Genomic DNA, 22,003 nt, shown 5'->3' on the forward strand with positions numbered 1-22,003 from the left:
TTACCCTTTGTGTGACGGTGTCTGGTCAGTGTGTATCGATGTCGAGCGCTGCCAGCCTCTGATGTCTGATTGGGTTACTTGGCAACCAGGTTTCATGTCACCGTGTCCTGGCTGTGTCACGCAATCGGTGACAGCGTGTCGAGTGTGAGTGTGTGTGTGTGTGTGTGTGTGTGTGTGTATGCACCAAGGTGAAATTTATACTGTTCACCTTTGTGATGTTTGTTTAGCGCAGCAGGATATATCATTTGGTTGGCTTAGCGAGTTCTCCTTCATTTCAGTGAAATTACAGGATTTAGTTTCTCTTGGTTTCAAAGGACTGTCTCATTCACTATATCCACGTTGTCATCTGTAGTGGTAGTTTCTGTTTCTACGTGTTTCTTTTAACCCACTTTTTGAGAAATATCACGCTGTCTTTTTGATGTGTGTGAATCCAGTTTGTCTTCTAATAACACGTAATCCAGCTTTAATTACACCAGTATCTTAAGTTTAATCCGTCACTGTCTGGTCTCGTGTTTACTTTTCCTCCTGTCTCCTTTTCTTATCACGAGTGAGAGGATTGTTCCAAACTGACTTTGTGAGCTGTACAGTGTGTTTGAATAGCAGCTTGTTCAGAGTCTGTATCGTTTCACTGCTAATCACTTCCACATGGCCCTAATGATAGAATCATATGTGGATGTTTTGCTGTGACTGCACGTAGTCACTTCCTTGATACTTCATGTTGCCTGGGACCTGCAGTGTCTGGTGCTGAAATTATGCTGTTTAAATTGCCTTTTATTATTGCTTAATTACTGTAAACTCACAGAAAATGACCAGTACATCTGGCGATATACTGTAGATTAACAATTTTACATACACTCGTATAAATATCCTGAAACACAGATGCATTCTGGGAATTTTGTAAAAATAATAAGTGTTAAAAATGTCTCTTCCATCAAAGTCATAGTCCTTTATTTTAATGTTATCTCATAAATTATAAATTGTATTAATGTCTCATTTTGATTAGTGGATACTGTCTTTATTACTGGAGTAAAGCTGATATTAATTAATATGCGAAAAGGCAAAATTTGTGATCCAAATGTAAACTGAAGCGCATTGCAAATTCGTTTGCAGGTCTTTTAGTACATAACCCGACACAAAAATTATATTTTGGAACTGATTGTTCCTTTTAAAGACCAAATATTAAGGCGAACTTTATAAATGATTATTTTCTCACACACTATGAACGTTTTTTAACGTTAATATGGTCATTCGTATAACTGGATGTATGTTTGATGAAAGCTAAACTGCCAGTTGAAATCTGTCAAAGACTAATCTTGACATTCTCATCTGACAAGAAGCAGCCAAACCGAAGCTGTTAAATGTCCACTTCAGATATCAGGTTGAACATATTGATTATTGTCACCGCTGTTGCCTCTCTGTGTGCAGCTTTAAAGGAATGAAAGCAAGGAGATTTATGAAAAGGAAGCGAGGTGGGGGGGGTTGAACCAGGATGCTGACCTTTTATGATGACCTCTGACTTTTCAATTCCCTTCGGGGGTTACGGTACTAAAAGAGCTTTTCTTCCTGACAAGAGGAAATCAATAGACTGAACAGGTCAGTCTATTTTTGCCCAGTATTTGTTGTCTTCTGTGTTGGCTTGTTGCTGTGAATTTATAATCATTTACCTCATCAAAGCCAGTTAACATCTTGCTGTTTTAATCACTTTTTTTAATTTCATACTTTAAGCTGATCACTTTATAGCTGCACAGTAGAGAGTATTGCAGGTTAATTATTAAAGGACTGTGGCCTTATGTGTCATCAATGCAGACAAAGGTCTTAAAATATGTATATGTGTGTGTCGCATGTTTGTAAGTTAAGCAGGCAGTTGTCCCTTTGTGTTAACAACAAGTGCTGAGATAGTAGATTTCCCCTCTAAAGGGAAAAGGAAAATGAGGTCGGGGACCTGTCAGAGCGATGGGGGTTTAAGTCTAGGTTTACAGTACACCACATCCAGGCCACAAATCTGGGATCAGCTTTCAGCATGGTAATGGATCCTCAAAAAAAGAGATCCACAATAAGGAGTTATAGCTTCAAATCAGTGTCTAGACGGAAGTTACTTCCTGTAATTTTCTATCTTCGGGTTGTAGAAACAAGGAAGTAAAAGGGATTAATTATGGTTATGGGGTTACTGAGACACGTGGGCTTCATATACTTAAATACACACACACACACACAGAGCGCTGGTTTATTGTCACACCTTGGTGGTCACACTCCCTCTGCGGTTACACTTGGGTGGGAAAGCTCCACCTCCCGAACTCCCTTGAAGAGCCCCATAAAGACTTTGTTTTCATCCCTGAGGGCCTCTGTGTGCTATTTTAGCCTACCTCAAACTACATGTTGGGCAGCTAAATATGTGTTGTGTATTATGTTTTACAAAAGAATATACAACGGGTGCATATTCCTCATACATTTTTAACAACAAAAAACACTTTAGTGTGATCTCTTTGGGGTTACATCCATGTCGGGTGGGTGTTTTCATCATCCCGTTGTTGTTGTCGTCGTCCTCAGGTACACTAAATTTGTTGTTTAACCAGTTGCTCCCAGCACCTCAGGCAGAATATGATGATTACAGTACTTATGTGTGTCTGTAAACAGTCTTAACATATATTTGAATATACAGTTTAGTGCCTTAATCTGTCTTAAAATGCAGTTGTTGCTTTGGGCACTGTTTGTCCAGAGATAAATCATCATCAAACACTGCAGATGTACAATGTGTTCTCTCATAGTCTGTAGCTGTTCTGGTCATTTATTCAATTCAAACTGGCAGTAAAAATGTCCTTTACATGAAACATGACTTGCAATTAATACCGCCAGTACCTGAGAGGGATAACACGCTGTGTCGTTGTCTCAGGAAAGGAAGCACCTGAGGGACTAGAGAGGATAACGAGGGAAGTAAACAGACGGATAAATGGAGGGAAAAAAAAGGTGTGAGGGAGGGAAGACGGGAGCGAAGGAAGGAAGGAGGGAGGGAGGCGTGGTTGCCATGCCGGCAAATGAACGGTTGGGAGGGGCAGAGATCAGGGATCACAGAAAACCGAGAGAAAGAGGGAGGGAAGGAAAGGAAGAAGGGACGGGCTGACTCGTATTTCAGCACCGTGGCTACCAGGGTTGGGCGTAATCCTAACCCTATAGTCACAACACACAACTCTCATAGTCAGTCACACACTGACCAAGACTGGAGTTCAGGGAATCCTCCACAAACACATTCTACTTCTTATCAGCGTCACGCTGCACGTGTGTCCAGCAGGTGTGGGCTTCTCTTCCTGATTCTTGCTTTATCACTTGTGCTGATCAGCTGATTGGAGATTCAGACCACAACATCAACGTACTTGGCATGCTTCTTCCTCATCTACCAGTGACGACGATACACCGGGGGATGCGGTCAAAACAGAAAGAAGAAGAAGAAGAAAGTTTTGACAAGAAGTTGGATGAACCTTGAGAGGCGGCATCATCTTTAATCTTTGGCATCCACACACCTACATAATAGAGGATCCCTGTTTGGAACTTGTGGCGGGAGGACTTCATATGTGTGAGCGTGCCTGTAACTTCATCAGGCTTGGAATAGACCCAGGGACGCTGACACCTCTTAACCTCCTGGTCTGGCCTGACGCTGAGATGGTGCGAGTCAGCTGGTGTGTGCGCTAACAACTGGAGATAACAACACCCAAGGGCAACACACGGTTGTAAACAACAACCCGCTGCGATCGAAAAGGATCTTAGTGTAATTTGGAAACCTCTCTCCACCCTGTCGTGCACCACCAAAAGAATATCGCAGCCAACAGCGAGTGTGCACATACTGTACAAGTGTGTGTGTGTGTGTCTGAGTGTGCGCTGCAGAGGGGCGGTGATTTTCCAGATTGCTGGATTGCCTAATTACCCCCTTTTTAGATTTGGGAATCCCGCCCAGAGTCTTTTAAACACAAAGGGAAGAGAAGAAAGGAAAATAGATGATTTAAGTCTGGCTTTCGGCTTGTGACACCGAGATTAATTGAAGGAGAAAGGGGTTGGAAGTTGAGACTGTCCGGGGTCAGAGTCACGATGTGGAACTGTGCAACAAAAGTGACGGAAAACTGGGTTATAGCTGAACTTCCTCCTGGAACTAATTTAATACTTGACATGGAATCTGAATAGTTTGAAGCATTTTAACATGTGTGCAGATGCTGCATTCAGAAATGTTTGGAATCTCGTGATCTGGAGTGAATATCTACCAACCAATCTGAGGATCTGCTGTACATCTGAGGATTATTTTCCAGCTTAAAACTTAGTTTTCAAGGCGTACATCTTCCCATCTTAGACTTTGCTTTCCCTACAAGAGGATGAGAGGGGAAAGGAGGTCCGCTTCCTTTCGTAAGGAGAAACCTGCAGGCCTGTCCCGCGCTCTCAGCTGGCTGAACGTGTCCACGCTCTCCCGCCAGAGCAGACGCATCTTCCACAGTCAGAATAACCTCCACGCCGTCCACAGCCGTCAACCGTACTCGCACTCGCACACTCACCTTCATGCGGCAGACAGAGACGTGGATGACGAGGATGACGACAACTGGGTGTATCAGCCTCAACACAAAATAGGTGAGATGGGGAGGAAGCAATGAAGAGACGAGCTATGTGCTTAATGATTCTGTGTGTTGTATACATCTTCAAGTAGATGTGCAAACCACATGGTGTGTTTTGCTCGGCTGCATCACAACTTGTCACAATGCTCTGAGCTCCTTTGAATGGATTTTTGTTCTCGCGTTCAACCCGGAAGCCAGTGAATGACTTGTTTACGTGCACGAGCGAAGCAAGAAGTGGGTCACTGTCTTTTTATGGCCCCTTGTTCTCCGTCTCCACGTCCCCGGCACTTCCTGGTTGCTATAGGGAGTGAGCGGGGGGGGGGTGTATGTCCGCGATCAGTGGGACTGTTAGGGGGTCAAAGGGCACTTTGTGTGCACGATAGGTAAACAATGATGTGTCAGGCCGGAAGCAGGTGATGTCACGGGGCGGGCACGGTGATGTCACAGGCTGGTGGCGATGTGAGCGCAGGGTTTGGTGCCAGGGAGCGTGTGTGTGTGTGTGTGTGTGTGTGTCTGTGTGTGTGAAGGCTTGCAAAGCTCATCACCCAAACCAAGTGATAATGCTGCAGAATAATACGTTTTCTTTTAGTTTATATTCAGACACCATCCTGACTGAGGTAAGAATGACATTTATACTTCTACAAGTAACTCAGGGGTGTTGTGTTTCCTCATAAGGCTCATTATTTATTGATCAGTTCATTAGTTGTGTATTTGGTCAGTGGTGTCAGTAAGACTTTGGGTGTAACTGTAGCCGAACCTTAACCTGAAAATGGAAGAAGACACCGATGCTGCACTATAGTAGTGGACTCTTCATTAACTCTGACCCGTCACTGCCGTCCTCTCCGGCTGCAGTGACGGGTCTGCTTCAGCTGAACTCATATCAGCACGGGCTAGTTTGACATCCATAATCATCACTCACTCTAATCATACTTATTAAAAGTACTCAGGGATGTGTCAGCTTTTGAATGCAAAAGTCACAGTGTGACAAAACAGAACAATGTACAGTAGCTGTTTGCTTTGCTCATGGTACATAATGTGCTTACTAGGGCTGTCAATCAAATGAATCGCATGATTGTCCATAGTTAATCGCGATTACTGTTTTGGGACTGAACTGTCAGTGTCCTGTTAGTTATCTCTAGTAGTTAGTTATCTAGTTCTTATAGACATGTGGAGCTACTTTAGCATAGATTGCCATTTTGTGTTGCCTCCCAGGAATGTGTTGCTTTTTGCTGTTGTCGTCGTCGTCTCAATCGTGCCTTGGTCACTCTATCACCTCTGAACCTGCCCCTTCCTAAAACAGCTCAGGGCCGCACATGGCTGGGATGGTTTGAGGTCCTCACATTTTTCTCAAAGTCAAAGGGGAGAAGCTGCGGCCACCGTTTTTTGGAATGTCCTCATTAAAAACCACGGTTTTAGATGTTTACCACATTATATCAGTTGATGTAGAGTTGATTAAATTCTTGTTACAAATATATCTCAAACCTACAGATGGCTTTTTATATTTTTGAAAATGCCTGTAAAACAGAAAATATATCATGAAGATTCAAGAATTACAATCCTCAGATGGGGACACACAACACATGAAATAGAAGTTTAAATACATATTGCATGCATTTGTGTACGTTAGTTTGAACATTTTCTTTGTGAATGAATCAGAATTGATGAATTACGTCCGTTCATATTACAGGGAAACTTGAAAATACAAGGTGACACATATAGTCTGTTACAAGCTTTAATGTTTATCATTATGCTTATCTGTACATTTTTGGATTATTTCCACATGAAGTAAACAATGATATCAAATCTGTACTAACTGTTAGTGCATGTGCAGAAAACCACATTTTAATCTGAATGTGCCATGTTATTCTTTTATTTTATCCATCATGCTGTGTTATTTTGAATCTGTCTATCTTGTCCATGTTTGCTATTTCATTCAGCTTCTCTATGCAACATGACTTTTTTTGACACGTCTCATTTAAGCCTGATCACTGTTAATTTAATAGTCTGATAAGTTTGATTTTCTCCATTGATTATTTGGTAGCTAGAGTCGGGAAGCAGATTGGTCCGTTCCAATCTATGGTAATTGTTAATTTACTTGTTAAAGCTGAGAAGGCTGGAAGGGGGAGAGTTCATTGATTTTTGTTAGCCTACAGTTTGTAGACAAAGAAAATGCACTAGTGGGTTTGTTTTTCAGAGACTGATGCTCTCTCCTAACTCTCACGCCCTCTTTTCTTTCCTTCTGTCTGTGTCTGTCGTACACACAGTCTACATCTGTTTATAGCTAATTCTAGGCCAGAGACAGTGTCAGAGACAGGTCAATGTAAAACTATTCTATCCATAGCTCACACACACAAACATACTGTACGTATTCACGCTGCACACCACACAGAGGAAACGTCTCATAAGAAATACCTCTCTAGTTTGAACCTGAAGTATTTATAACATCTGGATCTCGCTTCCGCACGACTGCCAGGGCCCATTACAAGACACATGGGCAGCCGCGCACCGTGCCTGTGTGTAAATATAGCCCTTAAATGAGCGCCTGTGGCTCCAAAACCTGCAATTTTGACGCAGCCTCCAGCTTGACTGGTTGGGTGTTTGCCTCGGTCGCCAAGGAAACGGGTTTTGCGAGTGAGCGTTTGCTGGTGTGGTTCAGTTTGACCTTCCTATTGGGACAGCTCTGAACCAATCGTGTGTGAGAAAACCGTCTGGTACACAAGCTGCTATTGGCTGTCATGGTGTTGTGAGTGGGATCAGAAACATTATAAACAGAACAACACAAAACTAGCTACATATACATTGTTTTGGCCAATATCTGATGTATTAATATGCTTTATGAACGTTGCCTTCTGGTTTCACACGGGGTACAAACACCGGTCTCCTGGGTGCAAGTCCGGTGTTGTTTGACCTACTGTACCTATCCACCTCAACTTCCTCCCTATGTGGCATTTGTCGCTTGTCGCACATACAAATTGATTTTTATGGGATATTTACGAATTAAAGTGTATTACTTATCATAGGTATAGCTACGAACGGTGTATGAGAACAGCCTGGACATGCAACCGGGTGACCCAGGGACGTTACAGTTATATGGCATGCATCTTCACTACTAGACCATCAGGATGGCTCAAGTTTTAATACTTTTTTTGTTTTATGAGATGTTCCTGGAACTGTTCCACCACCGTCCAACATCTGTTCTACTTTTCCCTGCTGTGAGCTGCTCCTCAGCGCCCATCAACAGCACACACAAAAATACATACCGCATACTCAAAACCTGCTTGGAGGACACATTTATTTTCGGATGCCCAGCAGAGAAAAGGCTCTGATCATAAGTAGGTGGCAACACTGTACGCGACCAATTTGCATAAAGTCTTGTCCGCGCTGTCCCGCCGGTCGCTTGTCCATCCTACAATCCCCCCACATCCTTCTCTACCAGCTCCACACAAGGGTATTTTTATTTACAAAAAAGCAAAACCGTCTTCTGTTTAGATGGATGATTAAAGCGTAAATTAATGCGGGGAAAAAGCTGTTAAAAACATGTCTACTGTTGAAGAAATGGATTCTGGATAAAATGCATTCAATGTAACTCCTGCTCTGAACACCAGCTGAACAGTATTATTGTAACATTCGCTGAAAAAAAATATGTTTTTACAATGATTGATAGTCTCGCTTTAGCATTTCCCGGTTCTACACACAGTTCAGAGCCATTGCTGCAGCTTGATGTTTGAATTCTTGAAATTGTTACGCCCCCTCGTCGCACCGCCAGCTTGGTCCACATTGCAGGTATCCCAGCATGCATTGTGCAGTGAATCAGTCGCTTCCCATACACAATGAATGGGAGCAAACTGTGTCGGCAGTCTGTTTGCATACAGTAGGGCCGCACCGTAGGCCTAAGTAACGGTGAAAAAGAGGTGATTGTATTATCACTGATGTTTTCTCTCTGCATCCTCCATCAACAATTTGAACTCACTCTCTCCTCTCACTGTCTCCTCTCCTCTCGGTCTCTCTTGCTTTGCCACACAATGACCTGATCAATCTCCTCAATCGAACCTATTGATCTTCCCTACGTGGCTGTATGCCTGAATCAATCACTGTCAGGCGTGATGGCTGTCCTGTAAGGCCACGTCAAGAAATGGATTGGACAGTCGGGGCCCCGAGCAGGCTGCCTTTCTGAGCCTGAATCCCTCTCTGGCAGCTGGGATCTGAGCTTTACAGTACATGATTACTTTACTACTTCTTACTGTGTATGTTGTTGATGTGTCGTGTACAGCAACAAGTCACCATATGAAATGAACTCGTTGACTCCGATTCTAATTTATTGAGATATCCGTTGTTGGCAAGTAGGAGTGCGCCGTGTTAACATGAGAGAAGGGAGATTGAGGGATTTAGTAGAATTTTGTGTGTGATGTGTTTTTATATATCTACAGTATGTTACTGTGGGATTTTTTTTACATTAATTTACACATTTAGGGCAACAACATATTAACCTAAATATGTACCACACCTTGGCACACCAGTGTTGTGGCAGCCAGAATCAGAATTGGGTCTCACAGTCACTGTTTATGAATTTAGGCTGCATGAAAAGGTCCTTTAGGACGTATTTGTCTGTGTGAGATGTGGACATTTCCACACAGCGATACACACTCATCATCATTATGTAGTCCATGTGTAAATCCAGATTAGCACTAGCAGATGATAATTCGCTGTAGGGGCGGGGGGGGAGAGACGTGATGTATAAACCAGCAAGGCCTCATTAAAAGACAGACATGGAAATCTGGTGATGTGGCCCACAGCCCGGAGCGAATACACACACTCAGAAATATACGTTTACACACAACATACTGTATATGCACTCACAACCTAAAGGGAAGATATGTTCAAAGTTGTAAACTGTTTCTAATCACCTTTCTGTCTTTCTCTCCTATGTGCTGACATTGATATGCTGATTTTCAGGTAAGTCACATCTTTTTCTTTCTGACCCACAAAACCTTTTTTTAGGTCTCTACTAGCTGATCCCAGATCAGACCTACTGCATGCTGAAAACCCCCACAAAGCCTGCCGCACATCGCTGTCGACTTTTAGCCCGTATTAAATCGCATTAACGCGTATTTCCCGCTAAAAACCAAATCTCTGACTTGCACCTTTTTTTGTATGGTATTGTATGTATCCTATTACCTTTTGTATTATGGGTTATAATCCATGAATGTCCTGTCCCGATGATGAGAAGGGGAGATATAGAGGAAAAACAAGGGATTATATTTGTGATCATGATTTCAGTGTATAAGGGGATAGAGGTTTAAGGCTTATGTTGATGTTGTCCCAACACAATCCAGAGGTGAGGGATTATAATCCACATATACAGGAGCTGTGATGATGTCATGTGAGAGGAGATGATCTTTTTCAGTCACCTTTAGTACAAATCCAATCACGTTTCTCTCTCATTTCTTTCTATTTATTACTGCTAAATCAGTTTTGACTGGTCGGCTCACATTTTCCAATTCCAAGTTCCTTCTCATTGCGTGTCTAACTGAAAGTGTTATGCTTGCTACAACAAGCTTAGTTCTTATCTGCGTGGGTTATTTAGTTTTATCTCGGACTGACGCAAAGCTCACAGCAGACAGTGACATGTTTGTTTGTGCTGCAGTGGAGACGATAGAAGATGTGCAGCACACTGAGTTACTGACTGATGTTTAGGATAAGATATTGTCTGATAGATGGGGTTTTGTGATGATCCAGCCCTTATGATAGTGTTTCATTCGTAGACAAAGACTGTGTTTTGGAGACTGACAACAGTGGTCAGTTGGAATGCAGTTTTTATATCCTGTAGTTACAGTACGAGGCTGCCATTTAACCAGAGGACCTGTTGCCACACAGTCCAGGGCTGAAGTGTCCTTTGAAGAATATCATTTTTAAAATCATTGTACAGCAGCGTACATCGATCAGACGTCAGACTTCACAGCTTGAACAAAAGGAAGGGGATTTGTGCTATGGTTACAATCAAAGTATAAGCAAAAGTGTCTTTAGCCAAGTTTCAATCCAAATTTAGGACAAATTTCAAAACAGATTTTCAGAAAATCAGCACATTGAGATGAATAGTTGGTGCTGCTAATTCTCTAGTCGGGTTCCAGTAGCAGAAGTAGAGGCCGGAGCAAAATGATGTCATTAAAAGAGCGCCAGTCAAACCTCAAACGAAACGATCTGATGTTTTCATTTGCTGCGATTTTTTTGTTCCTTCAGTGGAGTGGCGTTTCAATCTCATTGAAAACAATTACAAAAGTCGCATTTTGCTTTTAATTGATGCACAAACTTTTTCACCTCAGCCAAGTGTAAAAACTTTTTTTGCGATATTACAACCTTTCTTCAGTTCAGTCGCCGGCCCTGGTCTTCATATGAAAGGGGGCAAACAAAATGAAATAAATATGATAAATGACATTGCTCTTAACATGATTGGTTAAGAATAGAGAAAAAATTCTTACCTCTCTGCTTTTACCACTTCGGCTTTGTGAGAGCAGTGATTAGGCAGACCTCAAGTGTTTCTTCACAGCCAATGTTATAAAGTTAAAACCGTTTTGGACGACGCAGCATTCAATTAAGGTGGAGGTTTGAAGAAGTCAGGTTTTATTGTTTGGTTAGGTGGGTCTATTCAGGGATTTGTGTGTTTTTAATTGCTGATTATTTCCAGGGCTGTGTTTTTGTGGCATTTTATGCACTCGCACACAACGCAGAGGGGCTCCCATGTCACTCACAGCGTGTCACACACACACACACACCCACACACACACACACACACACACACACTAATCAGCCTGTAATTGGTGACATCTGGTCGAGGCAGACGTGTCATAACATGCAGGCCGTATTGGGGTGGGATTAACATGTTCATAACACACACATGCACACTAACACACTCACACTAATCGCTTTATTGTACTTATAACACTGTTATTTTAACTTTAATTAACCTTTTTTTGGAACCTCTATGCAGAGTTTACATGCCATACCCCTTACCAAAAATAGCTGCTTCATTACCAACCAGTGTAGTATGTTTCAGTGTCTGAATAACAGACCTGATGGAGAGACTTTCTATTATCATATATGATAAATACCTATATAACGGATTATAACCCAATGTGTAGAGTAGCTTAAATGTCACTGTAAGCCTTTATAATGCTTGTAACATGGCTAATTGTAGTAGTTGTGGTTATCTGTCACAATCACTATAATTACTCTGACCGTTTTACATACAAGGTTATAGTGTTATGGTGCTAAACCATAATGGATGGAGTCATAACACCTACAAGAAGCTCTTAAATTAATGCACACAATATATTCTGCATATCACATTTGTTGTGATCTGTTGTATCTATAATACATGATAGACATTGGCTTTGGAATAGAAGTAAATAGAAATAAAAAAGAGTTTTAAATCCCTTAAACCATCAATTAGTTGCGATTAGAGGATGTCACCAGGTGCTCTGGCAGGCCGAGTGTGATTAAAAGATGTGCTAATCAGCGTAATCAGTGCATGTTGTGTTTGATTAGTGAATGAAACCTGCACGCTCATAATAAGCTAAACTATTACCCAGCTCGGTTTATTGGTGCATAACAGCTTGTTAAATGAGGCTTTTTAGCTTTGAGCAGAAACCAACCATTTAAGCAGAAACCAACTGTGTTTTTTGCAGTGTAAGAGAAATCCATTACAGAGCCTCATTGGAAATCAATGGCATTTTGTATTCAGCTATCCAGTCTGTAGTAAGCCAAACTTGCTATTGACACATTTAAGGTCTTGGCACACCAAGTCCGTTTTTTTTTTCTGCCATCCGATAAAAAAAATGCTACGCAGAGAAACCTTGCAGACTGAGTCCGATACGTTTTATTTGTTTCTATTCATTGCAAAAATTCGCAGAACAACATGCTTTTCTATTTCTACTTTGTTGCTTTCTAAACATCTCTTCTGTGATTTTTGTCCTCCGCTTCTTTAATTAATTATTAAAAAAAATTGTCATAGGAGTAGTATTGCACTCTTTTCTCAGTTTTAAGTGATCTAAGAACTGCTTCTGTTGTACTCCTTGAAGTTGAACAAGATAGAAGTATAGCAACTTAACACCCAAAGGCAGATGGTATTTTGACTTGATATAGTGTTTCCACCGTCTGTGAGTTGAGCGAGTCAGTAGTTCTAGCCTCCCAATCCCTTGTTTCGCTGTCGTCAATTAAAAGTGGCCAGGCACGGAGGGTTTGGGATGCGCCGAGCTTGTAGCCTGCTCCTGATAACAAACAGTTGAATTGTGGGGATTAAAGCGATTATATTTGATCAACGCACAATGGGTCGGCCTCAAGCCGGGGCCCCCTGCCTCTCTCTGAACTGCTGACTGCCCAGATTCCCTACAATCACAATCCTCGACCAGGCTCGTGCGCTCTGTGTGTTTGTGTAAATCTGTTTTTGCCTGCCCTAATAATAAGATCATAGATAAATATATATATATATATATATATATATATATATATGTGAGTTAAGTTTTGTATCTGCATTAAGGACACCAATCATGTTTGGGCAGCAGCTTCAAGAGTTTTGAATCGAGGTTTGGCTTCTTAACACTGATGGGGCGGAGAGGAGAGGAGAGGAGAGGAGGGGGGTGTCAGTGTGGTACAGAGACATTCACAGATGCAGGGAGAGAGAGAGAGAGAGAGAGAGAGAGGGGGGAAGCGGAGTGAGGGGGTCGTGAAGCAGTTTCCTGCGGTGTAGAAGTTGGCTTGCTGCCACTCGGAGCGTGTGCATGTATGTGTGTGTGTGTGTGTGTGTGTGTGTGTGTGAGGGGAGGGAGATGGCGAGAGAGGAGAGTATGTGTCAGGATCCGTGCGTCTGTGTGTGAACGCTTTGACCGAGCGGCGTAGAGAAAGAGGGAGAGGAGGAGAGGAGGAGAGGAAAGGAGGGCAAGAAAGAAACCGGTATTTGTTTCTCCCGTGGATAAATGAGGATATATAAGTGAAGAGAGTCATGTTCTGTCTGAAAGGTAAGTGTATGTGTGTGTTCATGAATGTGTTTGCATCACCCCGGCGTGAGTGAGTGTGTGGGACTTTTCTCCCGCAGACTTTTCTGAGACAAAGAAAAAGTTGAACTCCATCTCTGCGTGGAAAGTAATCTTTGTCACAGCGGCTTCCTCCTACACAATATCCGTCCTCATGTGTTTTCCTTTAGTGAATGAAACCCTCCTTCTTTCTTTCTCGCTTTAATCATTTCTTCCTTTGTTCTTTTTTTTTCTGTCTCTGGCTCGTTCAGGTTCACAGACTTTAATCCTAACTCTCCTTTTTTTTGTTCTCTGTCCGTTTGCTTTTTGATCGCTCTTCTTCTTCTCAGTTGCTCTCTGATTCATTCTTGACTGCTAAAGATGTACCAATATTAAAACTTCTATATATATAACTCGCCATATGAGATTTGCTTTACTCTGGAGTGTATTTTAGTGGAGACGTGTGTGTGTGTTGTCCACCGTAACAGCTGGCAAAGCAGCAGTTGCTGGGCTGCTGTCCTGCAGAGTGCGGCCATGTGTTGACTATTACTTGCCTGACCAGTTAAAGAGAGATAACTAACTGGTTCTTCTTTTACTGGCAGCCTCATTTTGCCCTCCTGGCTCCTCTCACACGCTCTGATTCATTGCTCGGCTATATCACAGTATACTTCAATCTATGACTGCATGACTCTGTGATGACTCAAGCTCTTCCCTCTTTGTTTTAACACTGACTTCACCATCACGAGCCATGTTTTAATGATGAAGGCATGAAAGTTGTCCAGTAGATGATGTGATGCTGTTGATATAAAGGAAAACAGCAGCTCTGGTGTTGGCATCAGGAGATTTGACTCCATTGCTTTTGGTCTCCTTTGTTGAGGAATGCACGTTGATGCACGGATGTAAGAACATCGTGTGTGTGGGCATCTTTATCATTGATCTCATTTAACACTCAAACTTCATTCCTGTGATTTTGAATATCATGAAATGTGAAGTGTTGGACAATTTTAATCATTCCTATAAGCATACACTACGGCTGACCCGAATGCTTCGAAGCTTTGACCGTCGCCATGATATTCGACCTCCAAATTACTATTCAAATGCTTCTTTTTAAATTTGATATAAACATTATACACTGTAAAAAGTATAAAAAAATGTAGTAATGTATAAATCCAAAAATAGCCCATGAAATAAGGAATAATCCCACAACATTTTTCTTTATTCAGCCCTAGTATACACCTATTAAAGTTGTTGACCAGTTGTCATTCTACGTGTTTAGGTAGTAGTTATTATGAAGAATAACCTTTGATGAGGGATGGGGGGTAAAAAAATCGATACAGCATAGTATCACAATATTTTGTGTGGCAATATTGTATCTATTCTATTAATCTAAGTTTATATAATAACAACAAAACCTAAGGAATCGATTTGTGCTAAAGATTGTCATGTTAGCTTGTCGGGAAGAACGCTATACAACGCTCCAAAGTTACGCAAAAGTTTGGCGAGGAAAAACTGGTATGACCATTTTCAAAGGGGTCCCTCAAGATATGTGAATGAAAACTCTGAGATGAACAGAGTGAAAACTGTATCTCATTAGATAAAACAGATGTCGACAAACTGCATAATTTGCAGTTGAAAAAAGGTAATAAATCGCAATATGTCTTATCGCAATACTAACTTTTTTGATTGTGTAATGTGGCCAAGTTTACACTTCTGTTGCCCGGCAACAGTTGGTATACATTGCAAGTGCAGGAACATAAGATTTGGAAAATATGTGAATTCTTAAGTTGAAAAATGTGTTGGAAGTTCAGGCCTGCAGATGCAGTAAACTGAAGCAAAATCTGGTGCTCAGCTGCGTCGTACCAAATGGTCCAAACTGCTCTTATCTCATAAACGGGATAAGAGATCATCCCTCTTGTGAAACCACAGTGTTTTCTGTAGCCTGTAGATTTACGACCTCCAGAAATGAGGTATTTGTGGCAATCTGGTATCCCGGTTCATCAGCTGTACACAGTAATTTATGTTGTCAGTTACACTGTTTCCGCACTATGTGACTCTGGTCAGTATGGAGAGAACCAGATGTGGGTGTTGTGTTGGAGAAAAAAAAAAAATCCGTTGTGCTACATGAAGTAACATTTTTGAACTCGATGTCCTGGTTTAACTTTGTATGTTTGACTTTGTGTGGTAGCAGGAAGATCTTTTCCCTCATACATGTTTCCATATCGACCTGTAGAAGTTATACATAATATATAAAAAGTTTTCAGATCAAGTTATAGACATTTCTTTCTATCAGCCGTAGTACCAGTTTCCAGCTTCAACAGATATGACAAACTGACCCAAATACCGTGCATTACATTAAACACTGTGATCCGACCAGTAGATTACTCCGCGTCGGTTGCCAGTTACAGAATGTCTGCTTATGTTATGATTTAAACAAGCCCCCTCAGTAGGGGTTGCCAGCTCTGAGGCAGATGTGACACATTTTCAGTTCACGTTCCTCCACATCCAGCTGTGGCCAGAGTGGATTCTCATCTGTTTTGACCACACACTCACTCACTCCCCCTCCTCCCTCTCCCGCTGTAAAGCCTTGCATTTTAGCGTAAGCCCTTTGCTAGCTGGCCAGACCACTTGGTGTGGCTTTTGGTGTGTTGCATAAATTATTTCTGCACTTGAGCTCCACTCCAGCGGAATATGTCAGCCCAGAAAGGAGACATTAGATGGGACTGATTAGTTGGAGTGATTTTTTTTTTGGAAACCTCATTCTCACTCTATAATTGGAGGTTTCCTGCAGTGTGACGGGTATAGAAATGCAACATTTCTGTCCATGTTAGTGAATGTAAGCCCTGTCAAGCAAACATATTGCAGAGATGAGGTCAGTTAAGGGCAGCTCGGGCCGTGTCCAATCTGGAAGAACATGTCTTTTGGCTGAGTGGGACTTGGTCTCGTGTTTTCTGGTTTCACTCTGATTACAGTTCACTCGGGTGTGTGAGCATTATAGCGGCTTCAGATGTTTTGGTTGCGGACAGCAGTTGAGGGAGATGTGCAGATGTGCCGATTCCAGCCAGATGCTTAGCTGATGAAGTGTGCACTTGGACTGTAGCCTGAACCGTCATCCTGTTTGAATAAGTTCAGTGTGATTAAGTCGTGATGTGAAGTATTCTGAGGCTTATTTTAATGACTGAGTGATAGTCATCATTTGTTTGTAATAGGTGAACTATGTATAGTCCGTCATTTAGTCCATGATTTAGTCCATTTAGGATTATTCTGACTGAAGTTTTGAATTTAGTAGAGCTGTAAAGATGAACTTTTTTGAGAATTGATTAATGGTTTTAGGCCAAACTTTGAATTAGTCGTAAATGGGAAATGGTGTAGCCTGAGAAATGCCTAGGTAGAGAGAGGGAGTTTCAGTAGTCCAGCCTGGATGATATTAGTGCATGAATGACTCTTTCTAGATCAGAGGGTGATAGGAAATACCTAATTGTGGAGATGGTTCTGAATGGTATCTAATTAGGCTTAGCTTTCAACACTTGTAAGTGACTAAAGTTATAAATAACTAAAGAGAGCAGACAACACGACAACCAGTTAACAGTTTTATTACAGCTGTTACCGAATTAACGGAGTTAACTAGTGACAGCTGATATCGTCTGCTGCTGGGGATGTTTGTCATTTTAAGCGGCAAAAATAACGGCCAACTCATGTACTGTATGTGTGTGCGTTACGCTGACACACGTGCTGGATCGAAGACGTTACATGATCTATATTTGATATTTGATTGAAAGATTATATAGAGATGTTCTCGAGCATCTGTATATGCGACCTGTACGTGTGTGTGTGAATGTAATTCCAGGAATGTGTGTGTGTGTATGAGTTCCACACACTTTTGGGAAGGCAGCAGGAGCTCGGTGTGTTTTTCAGCGGGGCAGCCGTGTTGGATTCGGCCCACAGGGCAGTGACCCACATAGCTATATGTGTAATCCTATATTTAACCTCAACTCCGTCGTGACATTTCACCACCTATATGGCACCTACACACCTACAGAACAGACAGGACGCTGGATAGCGCAGCGCAGTTATGGACACAAACGGGTGAGTGTTTAATCTGAAGTCTTTATCTCTATTATTAAAGCAGAAATATTAGATTATCGTTCCGTTTAGCTTCATTTCAACATCTTGACCACTTTCAACTAGTTAATAGTTCTAAGTTAATTTCAATATTTACATATTGGCACATGTGCTACCACATCAGTGTTGGAATGATTCAAATTGAAAGTAAATTGTGCAGCCTCACAGTCTACATTTACTGCTTCTGGTAGAACATTTGCATGTGTTTTGCATAATTGGTGGTGAATGCCTGACCCTATGCAACTTTATAAGGCAATAACATTTCTAAAACTAAATCAGATGCTTGGGATTTTTATGAATCATGCGTAACTAACAAAGTTGCTGACACCCCTTTTTAGCAACCCCATTAAACCTCCTCCAGTCCCTCAATAACCAATGCACCTGTGCTGTGTGTCTGGAGAGACTGTGACCCCTTGACCTGAAGCTGACCCACTACCTGCCCTCTGGCCTTGTGGGTAGCGGTGTTGATGGACGTTCTCACACTCGATGTGGCGGGCTGCTTATCTCCAGTGAAGGGGAGGAGAGGAGCAGGGAGGACAGGAGAGAGGTGTTGACATGTAGACAGCAAAACAAGTGTTTCCAGTGTGACGCAGCTGGATCCTAAAGCCACTTAAAATTATGTTCAGACTTGAAATAAATACCACAGCATGGGTCAAATATTGGACTGATCATTCCTATACAAATGTTGTTTAAATATACTGTATATAGTAATCAAATAGGCCGCTTACAGTGTTCATTTTAGGTCTTTTCATATGTGACAACATATAGAAAGACATCTTAAAACTATGTTAAACTAACGTTAATTACATTTTTGTTACGTTTTTTACTTTACTATGATACTTTGCCTCGTGGACAGTCTGCTTTCCAGCTGGATACCTGAGGCTGGTGTTTTGTGCACATTGAAATCATGACGGGAAAAGGAAAGAGAAGTTTTCTCTGAATCAAAAACTTATGCGCACGGGGGGAAAGCACCTGTAGTTGAAGCTGCACGTGAATTGATAATGCCTGGTCACGTAACGCCCCCAAAGTGAAACGTTGCCGATCCTCAACCGGCTGCAGAGCCGGCCAAAAAACAGCAATGAATAACAAATGAATAATTGGCAGCGAGCCAGTACATAGCAAAGATGTCTGTTTCATTACTTTGTTTTCATGTAATAAATACAGTACTTGTATTCATAGTGAGATATTAGTTTGCTAATTAAACTTTAAGGTTTATCGGAGGTGCTTAATCCTCCTGTTGAGTGTTACTTAAAACCAAACTTTGAACAAATGTTTAATCGCCATGGAAATTAAGTCACTTTGTCAATATATCATACATGTTTGCATCAGTAAATCCTGCAAACTTTTAAATTGGCTTTAAGAGAAAACTCAGAACGACATGTTGACCTCTGTGAAGAAGTCAAGAGTCTTCCAAAAGAGGACGAGATTTCTGGTCTTGATAGAGAAACAATAGATGGTGAAGTTCCAGCCAGGACTCTGGGGAACCTTTTGTCCTCTGAAAAGAGCTTACAAAACAATGGCTTTATTTGGGAAAGTTTAAAAGTTTAGAAAGATGTTGGGAGTCAGTAAAGGGGGACTTACTGTATTTATAGGAGACAAAGTTTTCTTAAGAGGCGAGTGTTAAGCCGTGGAGTTCCCAGGGACAATGCTGGAAAGGTTTTGTTGTGGGTGAAGTTTTGAAAAGACAATGGACGACCCCCTGTGGATGAGTGGATGACTTCCCCAGACAGGGGACTAACTCAGCGTGCAGGTGCTCCTCTCACTCCATTCAGACCTATGCGTATCCATGGTTACCATTGTCCCTTCACTAAAGCCTTCCGCTTTGGCTCCCCCCCACACACACACACATACACACACATAACGTCCATGTGCACGTGAGAGTATTCACAGGAACATAGGAGAGTTTACATGCACAAAAGCATGTAAACACATATATTGATACATACACAATATGCACACACTCGCAGCTTGAAACGGATGTTGCACCGCTCAAGAATTGGGTGCACACACACACACACACACACACACACACACACACACACAGACACACACACACACACTAATAATCCCCATTCATGGGCAGTGGGCTGTGAGAGTCTGACCGCCGTGCATGCTGGGTCTGGGCAAGACCTGCACATTCACAGCCAACTGAGTGACACACATGACATTCGTTCACACACGACTGTGACCGCCACAAAACATAGATTACACGTATCTGCTTGTAAAATGCCAATAATGTATGTTTTAATGTGCGTCAATACAAAAACGCCCCCCCTGTTATGATGTTATGACGCTGTTATGCGTGCAGGTCTGCACGACTACACCCCCTGATGTCGTTCTCCGTGTGAATTGTATGACCCACTGCGTCTAAGTGTTTGTGGATTTGGGGCAACAACAGTGTTAAGTGCAATTTAGGCCACAGTCTGAATCTTTTGGCTCGCCCCGTGGGCTACGTGTGTCCGCCCAATGTTTTATATGTGTAGATGTGTGTGTGTGTGTGTGTGTGTGTGTGTGTGTGTATATACAGTGGTTTGTCCATTATGTCCTGTGTGTGGGTGTAGTGGTTTTGGTTTTGTAATCAGCTTGTGTGTTGGCTGACTCACTCTCATGCTGTGGAAATGATAACCATCGGTAATGGCTGTTTTAGCCTCTGGCGATCTGCTGAGTCTTTGGCAGGATAACAACCGCACAAACACACACAGTCTCTCTCCCTATTCCCCCAAAGTTGCGATAGGTTTATGAATGTACTAGGGCTGCGGCTTACGATTATTTTAATTACTGAGTAATCATTGATTATTTTTTTTAAGATTAGTTTATGTAATATCAAAACATTGTGGAAAAAATGTCCATCCCAGTTTGCCAAACTTAAAGTCTTGCTCGTCTAACAGCCCAAAAGTTAAATAAATTCAGTTTACAATGACATGAAACAGAAAAAAGCAGCAAATCCTCACATTGGAGAAGCTGGTACCAGAGACATTTTGACATTTTTACTTGAAAAATGACTGAAATGAATATAGAAACACTGGTATGTGTCTGTGTTGTAAGGCCCAGGCGTTAGCCACCACTAGAGGGAGACAAATGCTTTAGTATTGTCAAATAGTTCTTGCCCCTTTTTTAATTTATCTTTTCTTTTTGACCTTGTTTTTATTCATTTGATCCGTCTGGTGGTTGACCTTTCATTGGCTAATACACCATCGCTGTAGTATTCAGTCTTCATTTTAGTCCAGTCCTGTCTTCTGCTGGTCTTCAGGCTATTAATCTGATCATATCAATAAGCTTAGCCTTATACCTCACAGCAAAGCTGATTAAGGATCATGCACATACACACCCTCACCTGGTAGTCTGAAGTTTTTACCGCCTGTGACTTCTCCCACTCTGTGTGTATCTTTTTGTTTGCTGCTGTTTTTATCTCACGTCGGCTGTGCTTACATCTGTCTGTGCTAGACTGTCAGGTAAATACCTCTCGGTCCATCTGTGCCTCACTCTGTTCTCCTCTTCAGCTCCAATTAGATTCATCAAAGCTTTTCCTCCATGTGTGCATTTTGTCCACTTGAAATAATCAGGTTGGGTATGTTTCCAGCTGGATCTCTGTAGGACTTGGTAACACCAGTCAGGTGAGGATAAACCACCTGAGGCAGTAGGTCGATATTTGCCCCACATTCAGCTTTTCTTCACACTTGAGTTTTGCGTCACCCGAGTTAACCAGCTGACACGTATCACGCCAAGTCTTCTTGAACTTCCACACATTTGAGCACTGCAGGTGATCTAGCTAATTATCTACAGCCTGGTGTCCATCTGTGTTGTGTGTGTGTGTGTGTGTGTGTCTGTCACAATCGGAGGCTCGGACTGGAGGCTGGATAATCTGGGTTAACAGATTAGAACAGCAGCGTTGAGGAGCAGAGGAAAGAGGGAGGAGGAGGAGGAGCTGAGAGGAGAGGCCATGTGGACGCCACAGAGCAATGCTGGTGTTGGGTCTCGGATGGATGGAGAAAGAGGAAAGAGGATGCTCTTAGACGCTGCATACTTGTCTGAACACTGCTGGAAGATGTAACCTCATCTCTAATTTACCAAATGAGGCGTTCACCATCTTTGGTCACAAACTGATTTCTTGACTTTTTGTGGATCTTCTTTTCGCTTTGTGGTGATGCCTCTGGGTCGTTGCAGAGTTGATAGCACAGCATTTAGAAGAAAAACATGCTTTAACCACAGGCATTTCTGAAAACTTTGTTTTTTAAACCATCTTCGGAGTAGTTTTGAAAGTTCTTGTGGTCATTTTTGGGGCTCCGAATT

The 22,003-nt window shown here is 42.0% G+C and overlaps 1 protein-coding gene across 7 annotated transcripts in view; it reads left to right on the top strand.

Annotated features, from left to right (window-relative positions):
* Positions 1-22,003, top strand: part of nhsl1b (NHS-like 1b) — a 117,776-nt gene that overhangs the window by 48,521 nt on the left and 47,252 nt on the right. For 2 of the 7 annotated variants that reach the window (XM_074616398.1, XM_074616401.1), the window contains exon 1: positions 3,176-4,605. The exons of 4 other annotated variants lie outside the window; for them this stretch is intronic. In XM_074616398.1, the coding sequence (XP_074472499.1) occupies positions 4,356-4,605 (250 nt within the window). In that variant the 5' untranslated portion in view covers positions 3,176-4,355. Of the gene's footprint in view, positions 1-3,175; positions 4,606-13,315; positions 13,601-22,003 lie in introns of those variants that run through there. One more of the 7 variants, XM_074616400.1, reaches the window with a different exon arrangement.

This window comes from Sebastes fasciatus, chromosome 18 (assembly GCF_043250625.1).
Source record: "Sebastes fasciatus isolate fSebFas1 chromosome 18, fSebFas1.pri, whole genome shotgun sequence".
Taxonomy (NCBI): Eukaryota; Metazoa; Chordata; class Actinopteri; order Perciformes; family Sebastidae; genus Sebastes; species Sebastes fasciatus.